This window comes from Peromyscus californicus, unplaced genomic scaffold, assembly GCF_007827085.1.
Source record: "Peromyscus californicus insignis strain IS unplaced genomic scaffold, ASM782708v3 Scaffold_7__1_contigs__length_154581171, whole genome shotgun sequence".
Lineage (NCBI taxonomy): Eukaryota > Metazoa > Chordata > Mammalia > Rodentia > Cricetidae > Peromyscus > Peromyscus californicus.
This window is the reverse complement of record NW_026294595.1, coordinates 69,810,805-69,828,512: the sequence shown is the minus strand read 5'-3', so window position 1 is coordinate 69,828,512 and position 17,708 is coordinate 69,810,805. Positions and strand designations below refer to the sequence as shown.

The following is a 17,708-nucleotide window of genomic DNA, read 5'->3' as shown; positions in this document are numbered from 1 at the left end:
GTGATGTCATACCCAGAGTCAGTCAAAACAGACCTCTCAGCAGAGGCTTCTGGTTGAAGTTTCTGTAGTGATGGAGGGGTCCATGTCTGTGCGGCTGTGGCAGCCACTAGCCACTGTGCCCACTGACCACTTCAGCCATGACTCACACTAATTTACTTGTGAAAATCTCAGTGGCTGCCATCTTGGGCCTCACACCACCACAGCTCTTAGGTCACTGTGGGTACGGTCACGTTAGATACAGACATTCAGAGTAGAAGCAACAGCTAGAAAAAGTAAGGTGCCTCGCTGCCAGGGCACTGCCACAGCCTGCTGGGATCAGGGAGTTTTGTTTCAGAGGAGGAGACCTTTTTCTACAGGACTGTAGAACACCTAGTGCTGCTCATTTAGACAGGGATAAAATGGGACTGTTTCCATATCTTCAGAAGTAAGTTGTAAATCACAGTGAACTAAAAAATGCATTTATATTTATGCCGGACAACTATTAATATTTCCATTTAGCACCGAGTGCCCAAGGAATACCATTCCAGAGAACGGAGAGTAAACCTAACCTTTCGGACCATTTATCCAGAGCCCAGAGGAGCACCCTGGTGATGGGCAATGTCTGCAAAGTTGCCACTGAGGTGGGGGCTGTGCACCCCCTCCCCCGCTCCTGGAAGCACTTTCAAAAACAGCTCTGCACTCGCCCGTGTGGCTGTTGGGAGACTGTGGTGTTTGCCTCCCAGGTCCTTGTCCTTCCGAAGGAGAGCTACCAGTGCTTCCTGTTGCCAGCATGTCTACTAAGGGAACCGTTACTTCGAGACAGATCTCTAAATCAAGGGTTATCATTAGCAAATTAAACACTGCTATAACTGTGCTCACAGATGATTCGGTCCATCAGCTCTTTTCCTCCTGCCCTCCCCCCTTTAATTTGAAGAAATACAAATGGCCTTGTGCCTCTGAGGAAGACCTGAACATGTTTGTTCCTTATGACGTTAGCAAAATGGAGATGTAAATACATGTCAGTGACTCTGGAGCCTTCCACAGGCAGACAGCTGCTGAAACCCAAACAGAGGTGGCTTCTCTGGGCTTTGTTGAAGCCTTCCTTGACTCCTTAACATCTTGGTTTGTGTGTTATTGTAATGGAAAGCTGCATGTTCAGGGACACTGTTTATTCAGCTGAACCTCCCAGCTGTCAGTCTTCCTGGGGCACACTGGGGCTACAGACCTCTGAATAAATAGAAGCCAGCGTGCTCCTGTCTCCACCCAGGCAGTCCTACCTGGAAAGTCAGTGCTGTCTCCTGGAAGCAAGAAATAACTGGATGTCAGGAAAACAGGCTGAAATTTTGGTTGAAGAACAGCAAATGCCCTGTTGGTAACAGCTGTTCCAATAGATTAGCTTCCTCTAGAGAATTCCTTGAGTCATTTAAACCCAAGCCAGATAGAATCAGATCAGCCCTGCAGGGAATAGTCTGGATGACCTCATGGCTCTTCTACCTTAGATTTCAGAAGCCTGTGACTAAGGCTCTTCTGACTCAGTGTTCCCTTTTACTGGGTGTCCAAGATCAGGGGTTAGCTGTGATGTCACCAAGGTTTCCAAAACAGAATGGGGTAGCTGCCCCTTGTTGCATCATAAAAACACATGACTCCTTGACCTTGGCTCAGGAGCAATGTACCCGATTAACTCAAACCCAGAGGAAGAGTGAGTGTTAATGGATGAAAGTAGGACACGGGTTAGAGTTTCTCTTTCTCGTCCTGGGAAGAAAATTTACTGTCTTGGTTATTATCCTGTTTCCATTCCATGGATGATCCCCATGACATGGAAAGGTGCCAGAGGCTGGGCAAGCTTACTCAGGGCTCAGATGGAACTAGCCTGGCCAGACTCTGCTCCTACAAGCTCCCTGGTTCCTTGTATCAGAGTCTGTTTTTTTTTTTTTTTTTTAAATGTATATAGATCCATTTGTAAGAAATTCTAAATACTGTATTAGAATTTGAGCATCATACTAAGTCTTCCTAGGAAGAAGGTATGAATCACCAGGAGCATAAGCCCTCTGTTTAATTCCCAGCTGTTGACCAGTTCAAGCCAAGAAAACCTGGTATGGTCAGCTTGGATTAGGAGTTTAGTGACTGATGCTGGAAATTCCTCCCCGCTTCCTTATAAATAAAAAGACTGGCCGGCGGCTCCAGGTCTTCCAGCACCCCCTCCTCACTGCTGGGGCTTATCTCTTCCTGCTTTAGGGCACCCTTCACTCTCTGCACTCAACACAGCCCTGTCTGACCACACAGGCCGGGGCTCCACCTGGCTTTCCTGGGCAAAGAGCACAAGTCACTGCTGCTGTTTCTTGCCCTTACTGGAGACTCCCATGTGTGACTGGTACCAGCTATTTCCACCATTAGGACCCATGCCTTCTGAAGTGTCAAGCAGGTTCTTGCCATAGACCAGAACTAGAGAGGTTTGGTGTGGATAGGAATGGTGATGTGCAGTCACCACACCAGCCTTTTGCAGCTCCTGCCCTACCCAGGAACTGAGACAAAGCTGTTTGCTGGCACAAAGCACACCAGACAGCCAGTCTGCAGCTGAGCATGAGAAGCAGGTTTCGTTTTAGTTGCCTTCTATGAGCTTTGGTTGTCCTATGAGTTTCTAGTCGCCATCTCATCTTCCTCCTACTGATTTTGCTGTGGAGACAAGAAGCTGAGTCCCTAAGAAGTATTTTAGTAGCACTTGTGCGGGCAGAGACAAATTTCAAAGGCTAATTCCAAAGCCGGTTTCCCCTTTCTCATCCATGCTGAACTGAGGTGGAATCCTCTGAGGCCCTTGCTCCAGCAGAGCTGACCAGAGCCAGCTGCAGGCGGCCTTTGTGTCCCCTGATTTCTTTGTGCATCAGGGCAGATGCCTGCATCACATTTCTCCTTAGCCAACACGAGTATCTTGTCAGAAGCTGTGGCTCACTAAACTCACAGTGCCATTAAACTGGGGAAACTCATTTTGGCAGGGGGTTGGGTGCGGTGAATTTAGAAACAGTCTTGGGCAACCTCCCTAGCAAGTGGTTCCTAACCATATCTAAGCAGATGTGCCTCAGAACTTCACAGATGGGTGAAATTTCCCCTACTGTTTGTCCTGTCATCTCTGAGGACATGCGGGAACCCTGATGATGTCCAAACTAAGTTTGAGGCATCCTAACAGCATCACTGCTCCAGTCAGCAGACTGGTACACCGGGCTTTACCCCAGAAATGGAACTAGCCTCCAGGCACATGAGGGAATAGTGTGACACTCAGTGCAGAAATGGGAGTCTGCTCTGGTCCAGGTCCACTAGCCCAGCTGGTGGTCTCTAGCACATTTGGGTCACAGCTCATTCAGGAATGTCCCTTAGACTCCTTTTTGCTACCTCAGCTGACTTGGCTCTGCTGTGGTGCACAGCAGGTCTGTCTGGATCCCATCAGTAAAGCGCCCAGGCTGCTGAGCCACGTCATAGCAACCCTGAAAGAGTTAAGTCGGCCTGCAGTGAGCAGAATGCTCGCCTGTGAGGGTTTCAGGGGAAAGCCTGACAGATGATGGGTTCCTGCTCTGCTGGGAATATTTCTTCCTTGAGTTCTGGCAGCTTTTTCTTGGCTGCAGAGTATCTAAGACCCACTTTGCCTTTTCTGGTCATAAACACTTGGAGTGTTGAATCTGAAGTCTTGATTACTTTATTTTTTAACGGTTCCTTTGAAAAACTGGTTGTTTCCATAGTGATGCATTCTGTTTGTTTAAATCCTTATACATGATTCCACCCACAAGCTCCCACCAAAGGACTAGTTCACAACTGCCCTTTTCCCCTAGGTTCCCATTTTCTCTTCTGAGACACACACACACACACACACACACACACACACACACACACACACACACACACCGTCAGATTTGAGCTACTAGAATCCATTATTAGATAATAGCCCTGGATCTGGTAGGCAAATGACTCTGATGTTTATCAGGGCAGAACGCTAATTGTGCTGCCCCAGCTGGGTTAGTAGTCCCACGCCTGGGCTGTTACAAAAGCATTTCCCTGCCTGTGATCAGAACCCCGGGGTTGGGCTAGGCTGTTCTTGTATAATTTGAGGGTTGGGCAGTTTGAGAAAACCCAACTAGGAAGCAGGTAAGGCAGGCAGCACTTGTAGCCAGCACAGCAGAAAGCAGACTTCTCCAGTCAGCCCCCTGTGAGCTTGCAGAATGTGCGTGTGCCTGTGTGTGGCATCATTACAAGGATGACGCCCCCTCAGGGGAATGATGAGGTCACTCAGCGTAGGGACGGTCCCGTTCTCATGTGTCCTCTAGGAGTATGGATTTGTCACTGTTCAAGCAGGACTTTGATCCTCAGTCCGACCCATTGGTTTGGATCTGTAGACAAATCCTGTAGTCTGAAGGGGGAAGGGAGCCCAAAGAGTAAGTGTGCTGCTGGCACATTCTATCAGACTTGAGGAAAAGCAATCCCACGAGCTGTTCATTCATTGTAAATGCCCTGGGAAAGTGAGGCACAGAGGAGGCAGCACGCCTGTGCAACGGCAGAGGGAGGTGACAGCCGAGCTCCTGGGGTCACTGGTCCTTGCCATCCGCATGCTGTGAAGACTCTGGGCGCAGGCAGGAGGAAGCGGTGGGCCACGCGAGTGCTGGAGGGCCGCGTGACCGGGGATGCAATTAGCCTCCCACCGCAGGAAGGCTGTGGGCGTGCGGTGACTAGCTCGCCGCCCGCCAGGGTCCCCAACCGCAGCACGCAATACCTCGCCCTTCCCAGAGACTGCAGCGGGGAGGTGCTCCACCTTTCCCGGGTTTCATCCGGCGCCAGCCTCACTACCAGCTCCACACTCGTGCCAGAAGAAAAGCCCCTGCCGGAGCTATTCCTCGAAGAAGGTTGTATTCTCCCTGCCTGAGGAGTGCGATGGTTTGTGGAGAGTATCCTAGGGCTCCGCAAACTCGACCCAGGGATATTCCTACCGCAGGACCACCGAGGCAAGACTGGAGAGGAGCAGAGCCTCACAGAGGCTAGGGGCTTCCTGAGGAGCCTCTTGGGGTGCTGCCTCTTGGCAGTTTCCCCCATCCCCCAGAACCTTAGCCTTCAGCCTCCCCTCACTGTCAGGGAGAGGGACGGAGAAGCTCCAAGCCACAGAGGCTGCTGGGAAGTGAGCCAGAGCTATGAGCTCTTGTGTATGCATTCCCCTGGTGGTGCCCATCTTGCCAGTATAGGTTAGAGACTACTGTCCCCACTGAGTAGACTAGAAGACTGATTCATAAAGCACACCATCTCTAAAGTCACCCAGGGAATGAGGCAGCACAGGGTGTGGCGGGTTTCATCCGCCACTCCCAGTAACCTAGTGAAGGCACCCGCCGCAGCCCCCACGGGGCTCTGTGCCTATGAGGCAGCCCAGCAAGGATTGGTGCTGATGGGCTGCACACTGCACCAACTAGGTGACTCCATCTCACCTTGTAACATGTCTCTCAGCCACAGTGCTGCCTGCAAGGACAGAATTAGGGAGCAACTTGATACCCCAGCCCCACTCCAACATCCACCTCTTGATAGAACCGATGCAGAGCTCTTGTGAGGAGTGAGGAGGGACAGAGAGCCTGACTCACACCAGCCTGAGCTTGTGTTTCAGCTCAGCCCTTCCAGAGTTTCCTAGGAGCAGCTAGCTAATTGACCTTCATGCCTCAGTCTCCTCAACTATGAGATGGACACACACGCAGCCTCCTCTTAGAGGTCTTGAAAGGGCCTTGACATCAGACATGTTCCATGCCTAATAGTAGCATGTTTAGTAATACATTCTCTTAAGTACATTTCACATGCCCTCCTAACCCTAGCCTTGACCCTTGCGTTGGGTGGGCGGTCCTTTTCTGACTGATCCATGGCCCTCTGACCTGGCCCATTCCCTGGTGTCCCCTGACTCTGCGTGTGCTGCTGTTGGAGTCATCGAGGTTGGGGGTGGGGAGGTTTTCCAGAGAATGGCCAGAATGAAAATTGTGGGGCTAATCATATTAAGATCTGACTGCACTTAAACCCCCCTCAGACGGTCAAGCTGAAGACAGCTCTCAGGTGCCAAAGTGGCCTAGCGCTGATGCTCAGCTGGCCCTTGGCCGCCCTACCACATGCTCCCCAGGTAATTGACCTACGGCACACCTGTGGCTGGAGCCCAGGATCCCACTGCCTTCTCCCCTTGTAAGGTCACTCTTTGACATCTGCCAGCCTGGCCAACTGGTCACCCACTGACTAAGTTGTGAACAAATGTTCCCCAACCCCTGTTGTTTTTCTTGCTGATTGGCCTTTTCTACACCGTATACTGAATGCCTTGGCCTGGCAGATGCAACAAGACCGCGGGGCTGGAGCTCCCTCCGTTCACGATTGGGCTTTTATGTCCAGAGACTTCGTGTCAGACGCAGTGGTGGACAGACAAAAGGGAGACACAATCTTTCCACTCCAAATGGAAGCAAACCAAGGTGGCTCGTGTTTTCTTCTGCAATTTTTTTTTCTGCCTCCTTACCTCAAAAGGAGTGTGTGTTCTTTGTAAGAGATTAAAAAAGATAAAAGAAAATCACTTTGTAACTTCATAAGCTGGAGAAGGCAAGCCCGCATTTCACAGGGTTTTTGTTTTTGTTTTTCTGCACGTCTGTGTACTTTACAGTGAATTGAGCCTCGCCCCCTGGTTGTGAGACGTGAGTTCTCCTTTCCAGCATTGTTGAGTGGTCGCACAGTGTGGGGGATGGTAGCATATGAGATCTCTAGTTCTCATACAGCAGCAATGTATGGAATACATAGATCCCGGGAGATATTGGTGCCGTCTTTGGTCACCTCTGGCTTGGACGTGGTGAGGATGGACATCGGGAAGCAGGGTGGTGGTACAGCTAACAGCCCGCATGTTGGCCTCATTGAGACCTCATTCAAACACAGTGGCAGGGGACACTTCCACAGAGAGGGCAGGCACACCAGGCGCCTGTGAAGTGCCTTACACGTGTTAATGCCTCACTTACAGAAGTGAGGTGCTAGTGTCTGTGTGTGTTCATGCGGGTCACGTGCTTTACACATGTTAACCCTTGACTCATCCTTACAGCAGCCATGAGGTGCTGGTGTGTGTGTGTGTGTGTGCGCGTGTGTGTGTGTGTTCGTGTAGGTGCACTTGAACATACATACATGCGAAGGCTAGAGGTCAACTTATCGTTTCATTCCTCATGAGTCCTTGATTTTTTTTTTAACAAAATTGGTGGGCCTGAAGCTTGCTGATTAGACCAGGCTGGGTGCTCTTTGCCTAATGAACCCCCATGTCTCTGTCTCCCCAGTACCAAGCAATCTCCCCAGAACCCAGGCTGCTATTTTTGTCACCACTTCACAACTGAAGAAATCTGGCACAGCCGTTATCCTTAGTGTCATGGTTGTGCAGCCTGTCCGCAACCAAACCTTTGAGCATATCTGCAATCACTTCTTAGAATGAAATTTTTATTATTTATTTATTTGTTTGTTTGTTTATTTGTTTTTCGAGACAGGGTTTCTCTGTGTAGTTTTAGTGCCTGTCCTGGATCTCGCACTGTAGACCAGGCTGGCCTGGAACTTACAGAGATCCACCTGGTTCTGCCTCCCGAGTGCTGGGATTAAAGGCATGTGCCACCACTGCCCGGATGAATGAATTTTTTTTTTTAATGGGGTCACTGCCTAGACACGGAAGGCTGTGTATTTCTAAGGCTCTGAATATATAATGCAAGTAGTTCCCAGAAAGGTTTACCCACCTGCTTGTCCTCTACCCCAGGATTTGAGCCTGTCTGAGGAAATAACTTCCAGCTGTGGGGTGGTGGTCATGGGGAGCTTTCTGGTGGAGGAGGCGCTTGGAGAATGGGGAGGTAGCGTCAGCAAAGTACAGTAGCTCAAAGCTCCTGAGCAGGGAAGAGCTCTAGGTAGCTTGTGTCTAGACTCATGTTTGGGGAGTGTCACGCTGAGTGAGATGATGAGAGAGAGCATGGTGGGCCTGGAGAGGGCAGAGGGCTGACTTGGGTAGGCGCTTGCTGATGGGGAGCCTCTGGGGACTTGGGGGGCATTTTAGGAATGCATTCTTATCAGGATTGATGTGATTTGGCTCTAAGAGCCCCCCACAGGCTATGTTTTGAATGCTTGTTTGCTAGCTGTCCGGCATTGTCTTGGGAGGCTGTGGAACACCCAGGAGGTGGGTCAAGCGGAAGGAAGCTACTGGGGTCTACCTGCTAAGGCTCTACCCGCCCCTGCTTCCCTTCTTTGTGCTTCCTGGTCTGCCGTGACATAAGCTGTTTCTACCACACCCTCCAGCCAACAAGAACTCCACCCTGCCTTCCTCACTGTGATGGACTGCCATCCCTCTGACACCAGGGCCCCAAATAAATCTTTCTTCTGAGTTGTCAGGTATTTCAATGGCAGGATAGCAGAGGTCACTAATGTAAAGAAAGATCCAGTGAGGCAGAGAATAGGGCAACGTGTAAAAAGACCTGTGGAGGCTGTGACATGCAGAACTCGGCATCTGTGTGGCCCCCGGGGATGGATGGAGAGGTGCCAGGCATCCTTTCTATGGAGCAAGAGAAAAAGCAGACATGGGACTCCCACTGTGAGAGAAGAACATCAGTGTTAGCCCTGGCAGCATTTGGGTGGGGACCTCAGAGTCTACCCATGGCCAGGTAAGCTTCATCCTCCCTCACTGAGGTCACTCAGCAATCAAGCAGGGTCTACCAGCCACAGGAGGATCACTGGCCACTCCACCAAGTCCTTGGGTGGGAGGTACCTTAAGGCCTGCTTCTAGAAGGTAGATGACAGCTCTTTCCAGGCACCTCTCCCTCAGAGGACTTCTGGGAGCTGAGCGGCTCATACTCTCGGTGGTATAGAGGTGGGCAGAGAGGGCAGGTTCCCGATACCCCACAGAATGCCTACTAGGGGGAGTTCTACTAGCAGGTAGAATTCCAATAAAGTCCTGAAAATGAGGGGTCCTTCCTCATTACAGTGTAAGGTAGGACTTAGGCCCCCCACAAACTCTCCTCTGTAATCACATAGCCTGGGAGGGAGGACTGCCGGCAGAGGGCAGGCAGAGTGGCCCTATGGTGAAGAGGTCAGTATTCAGCAGCCTGGGATCTAGTCTCAGCTCCTGCCCTTAGGACTTTGTGGCCTCTCTACCTGTGAGCCAGGCTTGTCCCAAGACCGGAGAGAAACAATGACTGTCTAGTGCCAGCAGCTCTAGCTTCTGTGGACCAATGAGTGATATGGAGAAAAGGATGCCCCGCCCCCATGCCTGGGGCAGGGTGGGCGGAGCTTGTGGGGCTCTGGGAAGGGCTCATCTTCCTAGGAGAGTTGCTATATTGTATAGGTAAGTCTAGGAGAGGCCTGGGGGAGCAAGGACCCAGTCTGTTGAAAAGAGAGTGGGGTGGCCACAGGAGGGAGGAGGGTACATCATGGACATCAGTAGAGGGAGAGTGAAGAGAGGATTAAACCCAAGTGTTCCCACGAGGAGGAGGAAAAACAGTGGCAGAGATTGGGAAGGAACAGTCCTGATAGGAAGATGCTCTCGAGAACATTCTGTCACAGCAGCCAGAGCTCTCTCCCACCTTGTCCTTAATCCAACCCTACATTTGTCCCCGTGAAGGCCGGGAACAGCACAGCGCCATAGTTAACGGAGCAGATAGTGTCTGCAGAACAGACAGAAATCAGGCCTGTGACCCAGCTGCAGAAACTGGCTATGTGATCTCCCATCTCTGGCTCTAAGCATAGCTTTTTCTTATCTTGGGCCTCAGTTTCCCCAGATAGAGTAGCTGCAGGTACACTACCCCCAAGAGCCTACTCTCCCACCTGAATTTGTTGTCTGATGTCCCCAGGGCTATCTACCAGGTGGCTGCTTGCCACTGTTGAGTGAACCCTGTGCCTTTCCTATTACCGTGGGAAAGCAGGAGTGGGCATGGATGTTGTCTGTATACCCCCTCTCCTCTCCTCTTAAGAGTCTATAGACTGCACCTGTGAACGCTCGTTCTTGCTATGAGAAAATCAGTGTCAGCTGATTGACAGTTGAGATTCTAGACCCTCCCCTAGGTCCAGCCCCCTCCTTTCCTCCTCACCTTCCACTGACACCCACCCTAGGCAGGCCCAGATGTCACCATGTGGATAGGACCTTTGGAACTTAACAGGCCCATTTTCAAACCCCAGCCCCACCGCAGCCTGGCTATGTGGCGTCTGGGAAGTTTGCTCCATCTCTGATTCTGTTTTAACAAAAACCTGGGGGTACTATCACTCACCTGGGAGGATAGATTTCTGGGGACATGACAGGCACACACTGCTCTGCACTGGCATTGGACCTGAGATCAGTACTCAGGAAAACCCTGTTTCTGCTTCCTTCCAAAGGACTGGCTAGAGCATTGGCAACTGCTCCTGCTTGGGAATGGGAGAAAAAAGAAAATGCCTTCTGCTTCAGCAGTGGCCATCTCCAGCTGGGTGTTCTAAGAGTGGCCCCATCCCCAAACACACCCTACATCCTGAAAGTTCAGAGACCTGGCCACAGCAGACTCTTCTGGTGCCCACAGTCTGAGCAGAACACATATGGGCAGCGTGGGGGCGGGGAGCTCTGGGCCCCCAAGACGTGTCAGCAGCTGAGTACAAGGCTGACCAAGTGCCTTCTCTCAGGGTCAGTCTAGCACATCATGTAGCAGAGCATCTTTCCAACCCCAGTGTGTGGACTCCATTAAGATGTGCACCCTTGATAAGGGCCCAGGTTTCACTACAGTGTGTTCTTATAAACTACTTATAAATTTGATCCCCATAAATGCTCCCCTCAACAAGGATGGAACAGGCATGAGGCTTCACAATCTCAGGGTAGTGAGAAGAACCTTCTAGCAAGCACCAGAATCAGGACCTGCAGGGAGGTGGTCTTGAGCTGCTGCTGCTCATCCCTGTGCTGGGACCCAGTACCAAGGCCACATGAAAGTCCTGATCACTGGTGTCTACAAGGCCCTCTGTGCCTCCTTCTCCATGCTAGAGACAGCTGTGGGCTGAGGACACCTCTGTCATCAAGAGACCATTGGGCCAGGCCTGCCCTCTCCAGACCTTGGAAGGTGGTTCCCTCCTGGGCTCCTGGATTAATAGCCATATTTGTAAGACATACTTCTGACAGCTGCAGGGCTTGGGCCTCTGAGAGCCCAGGTGACTTGCCAAGCCCCACTGTGTGGATGGTGGAGGCCCTTTTCAAGGCTGTCGTGGAAAAGAGGGACTTGATTCTGCCTGGGAGAGCCTTTAACAGAATGCCTTTGTGGTCCTGGCTCCAGCTGACTTCTGTTTAGTTTGCCAACAGCCAATGGACTTCCAAAGCAAGGCCTGCTTCTTCTCTCCTATGTCCCTCCTCTCTCCTTTCAGTTGGGTCTCCTCATGTTTCCCAGGTTGTCCCAACCTCATGGATGGGAGTGATTCTTCTGCCTCTGTCTCAGCCTCCTTAGTGGACACTTGTATTTCTTTTCATCTGGGGACATAAAAATGTCACCAGGGCTTGCTTTATTGAATACGTATTTTGGGCTCACAGTCCAACAGTGGCAGAGAAATGCCTTAGGAGACTGGGGCATGTCCTAGGGCCCAAGTTTCCCCATCTTTATAGATGGGGTGGAGCTGGATGGACCTAATCCAGAGAGCCTGTGCTCCCAGGAAGCAGTGAGGTTTGGGGTAGAGTCCAGGGTGAAGCTCCATCCTCACTCTGCCCTGCCCGCTGTGTGCTGTTTGGCCTTGGTCTCCTCCGCTCTCGTCTCTGGGCTTCTCTGCTGCATTTCAGAAGATAGCAAAGATTCCCTTGCCCTGCTGAGGTGGCTGAGGAGAAACCATGTTGCAAAGTTCAGGAATGTGCAGCACTTCATCCCTGACCCCGATTCTCAGGCCTGTGGGAAGGATGGAGAGCTGGACCTGAGCTGGGGAATGGTGGTGAGAAGATGACCTTAGCAGGGACATGGACTCTCATTTTTCCCACAAGCGCTGCTGGACCGCAGGCTGGACAGGATTTTCAGGAGGGTCTCCCAGGCTCACTCCCAGGATTCCCAAGAATGTCCAACTCTCAACCCCAGTCTGGTGCTCCTGGGGACTCCTCCTGACGGGAGCAGCCCTGCCAGGCTAGTCCTGCAGCCTGTCAGCAGCTGGTGTCCCCTTGCTCAAGGGACCGTGCAGCCCAGATTAGAGAGTGAGCTCATTGCTGCTTGCAGAGGACCCCTGGAGGCTGAGGGTCGACTTGAGGCCTTCCCTGGGGCCCCCCTAGCTCCTCCCCACTGCTCTGAACCTCTGTGCCTCTCTGCCCTCTCCCTTTTGCCTGTTCCCCACTCAGTGCACACTGACACCCCCTCTTGGAGCTTGCTGAGTATCGTCATGGCAACCCTCTAGCCAAATTATCGAAGCACTTTTTATGCTCCCAATTGTTCCAGACAAGTGCTAATTCTGAGCGAAGAGAGAAGCCGTTGGTGGGATGATGGAGTCATGGGCTTTGTGCCAAGGGCCTGCTGCAGGGTGTAGTGAGCAGCGGTGGGAGAGGAGGGTGTGGCCAGGGGAGGCCCAGCCATCCAAAACAGCCTGTCTGTGCCTTGTCTGCTCCCTTTCCCTCCTCTTATGTCCCATTCATATTATACAGACACACACTTGCACGTGCACACACACACACACACAAGCACATATACACGGAGACACACAAACACATGCACACACACAAGCACATATATACATAGAGATACACACAAGCACATATACACATAGGCACATGCACACACACACACACACACACACACACACACACACACAGTGTGGCTGGGTTAGAAAAATCCCAAAGGACACTGACCCATACAGCCCATCTGAAATACCACCTCTCATTGAGTATCTAGGTCCCTGAGACCCGTTCTGGGAAGATATCAGGGTAAGTTGTGGGGGGATATAGCAGCTTACCAAGGCTATGGCTCACAGTAGGTCTGTGCCAGGGTAGTTCAAGAGTCACTAGGAGGGACCTGACTCTTTTACTCGAACCTGGGGAAACCAGAGGAGGGACCAGGAGCTGTCACCCTGACTCTCCTCCGGCTGTGATGTGTCCTCCAGGAAAGCTTTGGGTTCCTGAGATCCCCTTACCTCCTGCTCTCTACCACCCTGGGGCAGCATGCTAGGGCCTCCTTAGAAGCGGAGAGATGCGCATAGATGGAGCACTGATGCCAGCTTTTAAAAGCTTGGCTCTGCCCAAAAGCCAAGTGAGGGTGGGGAGAGTGGAGGAGATGGCGACAGGAGCCTCTCCCTGTGTACTGCTAACGTCTACCTCCATCTGCTCTCTGTAGATGGATGGCGCCTTCTCCCTCAGCCGCAGCCTGGCCTGTTGGCCACTCTGGCCTGAGAGAAAGCGCGTACTTCTTGCGAATGGCTCTCCTTATCGCTGTACCCTTCCTCAAAGATTCCAAACCTAGAGGGGTCCAGAGAATCCAGGAGTGGCTGCCTCACCTCATAGATGGGACACTGCAGCTTAGTGACAGGAACTAAGAAGTACAGCAGGTTCGGCGCCACAGCCCAGACATCTGACTTCTGGTCTGGTGGTGTTTCTGTCAGCAGAGGACGGCAGGATAGGACGGACTGGGGCAAACTGACCATGTTCCTGAGTCAGGCTGACCTCTCTGGCTTTGCGTTCCTGCTGCAGGACTCGGGTGGCCCTGGTAACATGCCAAGCTCCCCTGGCCCCGTTTGTAAAGCAGGTGTGGTGCTAGGAGCCTTCAGAGGAGTCCAGAAGGTGATTTAGGTGAGGTGATGCTCTGAACACAGCTGGCCCCGAGTCTGCACATGGTAAATGCCCAACCGAGCACATTGCTGTGACCCTCTGTATGCCCAGGGCTGTAGCCCTGACAAGATGACTATCCTGCATCCTCTTTAATGGCTAACCCCCACCCCAGAGTGTCCAAGCAAGGCCATGTGTAAAATTGAACAATGTCCCCTACCAAAGCTCCCAGTGCCCACAAACTCGGCCCAGTGGGCAGCAGGAATCCAGTGCTTGAGCAGCTCCAGTATGCAGCCCCCGCCCCCAGGTTCGCCCACCCCGCCATGTTCATGACAGAACAGAAGGTTTTGCTGGATATGGTGGCACATCCCTGTGATCCTAGCACTTGAGAATCAGAGGCTGGAGGATCAGGAGTTCAAGGTCATCCTTGGCTACAGCAGGCTCTGAGCCAGTCTAGGCTGCCTGAGATCCTGTATCAAAAAACCAGAATGGTCTGGAGAGAGAACTCAGCCAGTGAAACGCTGGCCACACAAGATGAGAACCTGAGGTTGGTCCCTAGCATCCATGTAAAAAAAAAAAAATCCTGGGCACGAAGGTACCTGGTGTAATTCCAGGGTAGGGCAGGTGGAGAAAAAAAGATCCCTGAGGCTTTCTGAGTAGTCAGCCTGAGAAAACACCAGGTCCCAGTAAGAGACCTTGTCTCAAAACTAAGTGGAAGGCTGGAGAGATGGCTTGGCAGTTAGGATAGCTGTTCTCCCAGAGGTCCTGAGTTCAATTCCCAGCAACCACATGGTGGCTCACAACTGTCCCTAGTGAGATCTGGCTTCCTCTTCTGGTCTGCAGGCATATTTGCAGGCAGAACACTGTATAGCTTGGGCTATATTAAATAAAGGGTTAATGTCCCCAGAGTCCCTTGGGCCCTCCTTTGGGCCTGGGCAGTAGCACTCAATGTACAGTCCAACACCAGGATTCCACCTAGAAACCTGACTTCAACTCACTGTGGCTTATGAGTCAGGCAGGGAGATACAGACACTGAGCACTGAGTCCCAGATGTCCTGTGGAGTTGGGGGTTCCCACATCCCTGACATATCTTCCACCAAGTTGAGGGGCTGGGAAGACTCAAGCATGTGATCATAAGGGCAAAGGGGGTTTTAGCTTCATGCTAACTCGTGCTGGGCTCTCTGAGAAGCTGACCACACTTAGACTATTGGCCCCCAGACTTTACTCAGGCTTTCCAGGTGAGAAACCAAGAATCAGGGTGACCAGCTACAGGTCACAGAACAAGTCTATGACATAGCGGGATCTGGAATAAAGCTTTGTGACCTTCAAACATGACAGTAACCCTTGGCTGGTTTTTTTACTTGCCTGACAGTAACCTTTGACGGAGGTGCAGAAAGGCCACCTATAGTGAGGCTGGTTCTCATGCCATCCTGAGGTGGAGGTAGTTGTGGATGAGTTGGGGTAGTGCAGGACAGGTGACCAGGCAGTGTGGGAGCTCAGATGGCCGCTTACCTTGTTGTTGCTGTTTGGTTAGAGGTGTGCTGGAGCTCAGTAACTCCAGCATGCTGGGCAAAACCTGCCACTGAGCCACACTCCAGCCCTCATTTTTTGAGGGAAAATTCCATCTCTCACCCTCTCTGTTATTCCTAGAGGCTTATTTGAGCAGTCCCCAGGCAAGGAGGATGACCTCGTGGCTAATTTGGGCTGCTTACAGTGAAGCACAAATCTCTCTCTCCCTATTTTCACTGCCCTGCGCCAGGCTCAGGAAATCCCCATCTGAGAGTAGAGGGGGCAGTCCAGGGCAGCTGCCCCTGACTGGGAACTTGGAGCCAGGAGAGCTTCCTGTCAGAAAGGAAGGCTTGGCAGAGACAGTGTGGCCTGCTGGGAGCCACAGGAAATGGTGAACATGGTGGTTGTCCATTGCAAAAAAAAGACCTATATGGCCTTGTGTGTGCCAGCTCCGTCCCGAGTGCTGGAGAAAGGCAGTGACCAGCGCTGAAAGCCCCGTGAGAAAGCATCGCAGACAACACAGAGGAGGAGTTCCAAGATGGAGATGGGTCCATTGTAAAGTAAAAGGGGGTAGGGTGACTGAAGGGCTGCCTTGAGGAAGGTGAGCAGGGAAGGCTTGCTTCACACTGTGGAAGTGGCACTGTCGCTGTGAGTAGACCACCAGGTGGCTTGTCTAAGGCCACACAGTGGGTTCTGGTAGGGTCAGGCTAGGATGGGCCTCTGGACTCTCATCCTGTGAGAACCCTTCTCTTAGATTCTGACATTTTCTCTTGGTCTCTCTCATTGGCCTGGAGCTCAGCGGTAGCCTAGCCTGGTTGCTCAGGTGCCATCTACTTGTTTTGTTTTTGTTTATTTTTTAAACGGGGTCTCTCATTGAGACCTGACACTCCCCTAGGGCTGACTGGCCAGGGAGCCCCAGGCATCTGCCTGTCTCTGCCTCCCTAGTCCCGAGATTACAAGCATATGCTACCACGTCCAGCCTTTTTACGTGAGTTCTGTGGATCCAACTCAGAGCTTCATGCTTGCCTGACCGACTCATCACCCCAACCTTTTTCCTAGTAGACCTGTCCCGGCCCTTTGGCTGAAAAGTGGGTCTTTTCCCACACCTCCAGTGTTGATGGCCTTGATGAATCCCAAAACCTCCACTCCAACCCCACAGGCCTCCCCTAAGCTCCATCCCTGCTTGACATCTCCACTTGGACATTTCACGACTCCCTTAGGACAATGTTGTGTCAATGTAAAGACTCCAAATTAGAGTAGCTTTAAAATGTGCAGTTATTTCCTTATAGCTCTGAGAAGAGTTCAAGCTAGTAGCTAGCTCAGCTCCACGTGACCCTTGAGGGACCCAGATTAATGGTGGTAGCTGTTGTCTTTAACATGAAGCTCCCATGGTCTCTTCATTGCTGTTCCGGCCAGAGAGAGAGAAAAGTCGCAGAAGGCATTTCCTCTTGGGCAGATGAGGTAGACGTGACATACTGTTACTGCCCACATTGTACAGATGGCAGCTCAGCTGAGTGACCCCCTGCTATCGGGGACATTGAGGAATGGGACCTAGCTATGTGGATAGCTAGAGGGCTCTGCCCAAGCCTACTCTCTGAAACCAATGGAGGAAGCTCTGTGTGGATGACCTCACTGACCTCTGTATTGCTGACCATTGGCCAAACTGGCAGTGGATCGCCTGTGCACTCTCCACACAGAACGCTCCATCCTGAGCTCCCAGAGACCAGCCTTGCAACTCTGTTGGTGATACCAACTCCTCCAGAACCTTAGCTGGCTTTAGGGTTATCTGGTTCTAGAAAGTTCTGTGTGACCATTAGCCACACCCAGTTACTGACAGTTACTGACTTTCTGGCCCAACCCATTCACTTTTCACTATTTTACAATAAAAGTCACCCCCTGGACATCTGAAATGACAGACTTGGATGACACCTTTAATGTAATCCTTGGCCCCAGAGGCAGTTTTGAAACCTTAATCTTTGGCATAACAGGCAGGCTGTAAGAGGTTCTGGGCCATGGCCTGATCACCACCCCTTTGGATATCTAAGTAGCTTTTCCAACCCCAAGGCATCAGTTTTCTGGACTCTATTTCTGCCTGTCTCTTCTTGCAAGCCGGCCAATCTCTTTCTTGTAATATCTTGCTAAAAGCAGCACCAAGCAGCCAACATACGCAAATGGCTTTTCGTGTGTGTGCTTTTCCCAGCCATCTTTCTAGAACTGCAGTAGACATTTGGCCTGACTTCCAAATTACCACACGTGATGTCAGTGATAAGCACTTCACTCTATCGTAACAAAGGTCCCCAGCTTTCTACTCTCCAGTAGCTGTTTAAGCTAGTACTATGATTTGAACGGATCCATCTGGGACAGCTTTCCCTTCCTGGTACCCATACTGATATTTGAGGATTGCTAAGCTGCTGTTAAAAGCAATGCAAAGCACAGCGGCCTCAAGTTTTAAGATTATGCAAACTGATTTTCTTCTTTCACCTGATATAATTCTTAT

At 51.5% G+C, this 17,708-nt stretch overlaps 1 protein-coding gene across 4 annotated transcripts in view; it reads left to right on the top strand.

Annotated features, from left to right (window-relative positions):
- The window catches only part of Alkbh3 (alkB homolog 3, alpha-ketoglutarate dependent dioxygenase), a 90,659-nt gene that overhangs the window by 35,677 nt on the left and 37,274 nt on the right, over positions 1 to 17,708 (top strand). The window contains exon 10 of one of the 4 annotated variants that reach the window (XR_008215150.1): positions 499 to 523. The exons of 2 other annotated variants lie outside the window; for them this stretch is intronic. Coding sequence is in view for 1 of the 2 variants with exons in the window: in XM_052724936.1 (XP_052580896.1) it covers positions 499 to 591 (93 nt within the window). In the remaining variant the exon portion in view is untranslated. Of the gene's footprint in view, positions 1 to 498; positions 2,159 to 17,708 lie in introns of those variants that run through there. One more of the 4 variants, XM_052724936.1, reaches the window with a different exon arrangement.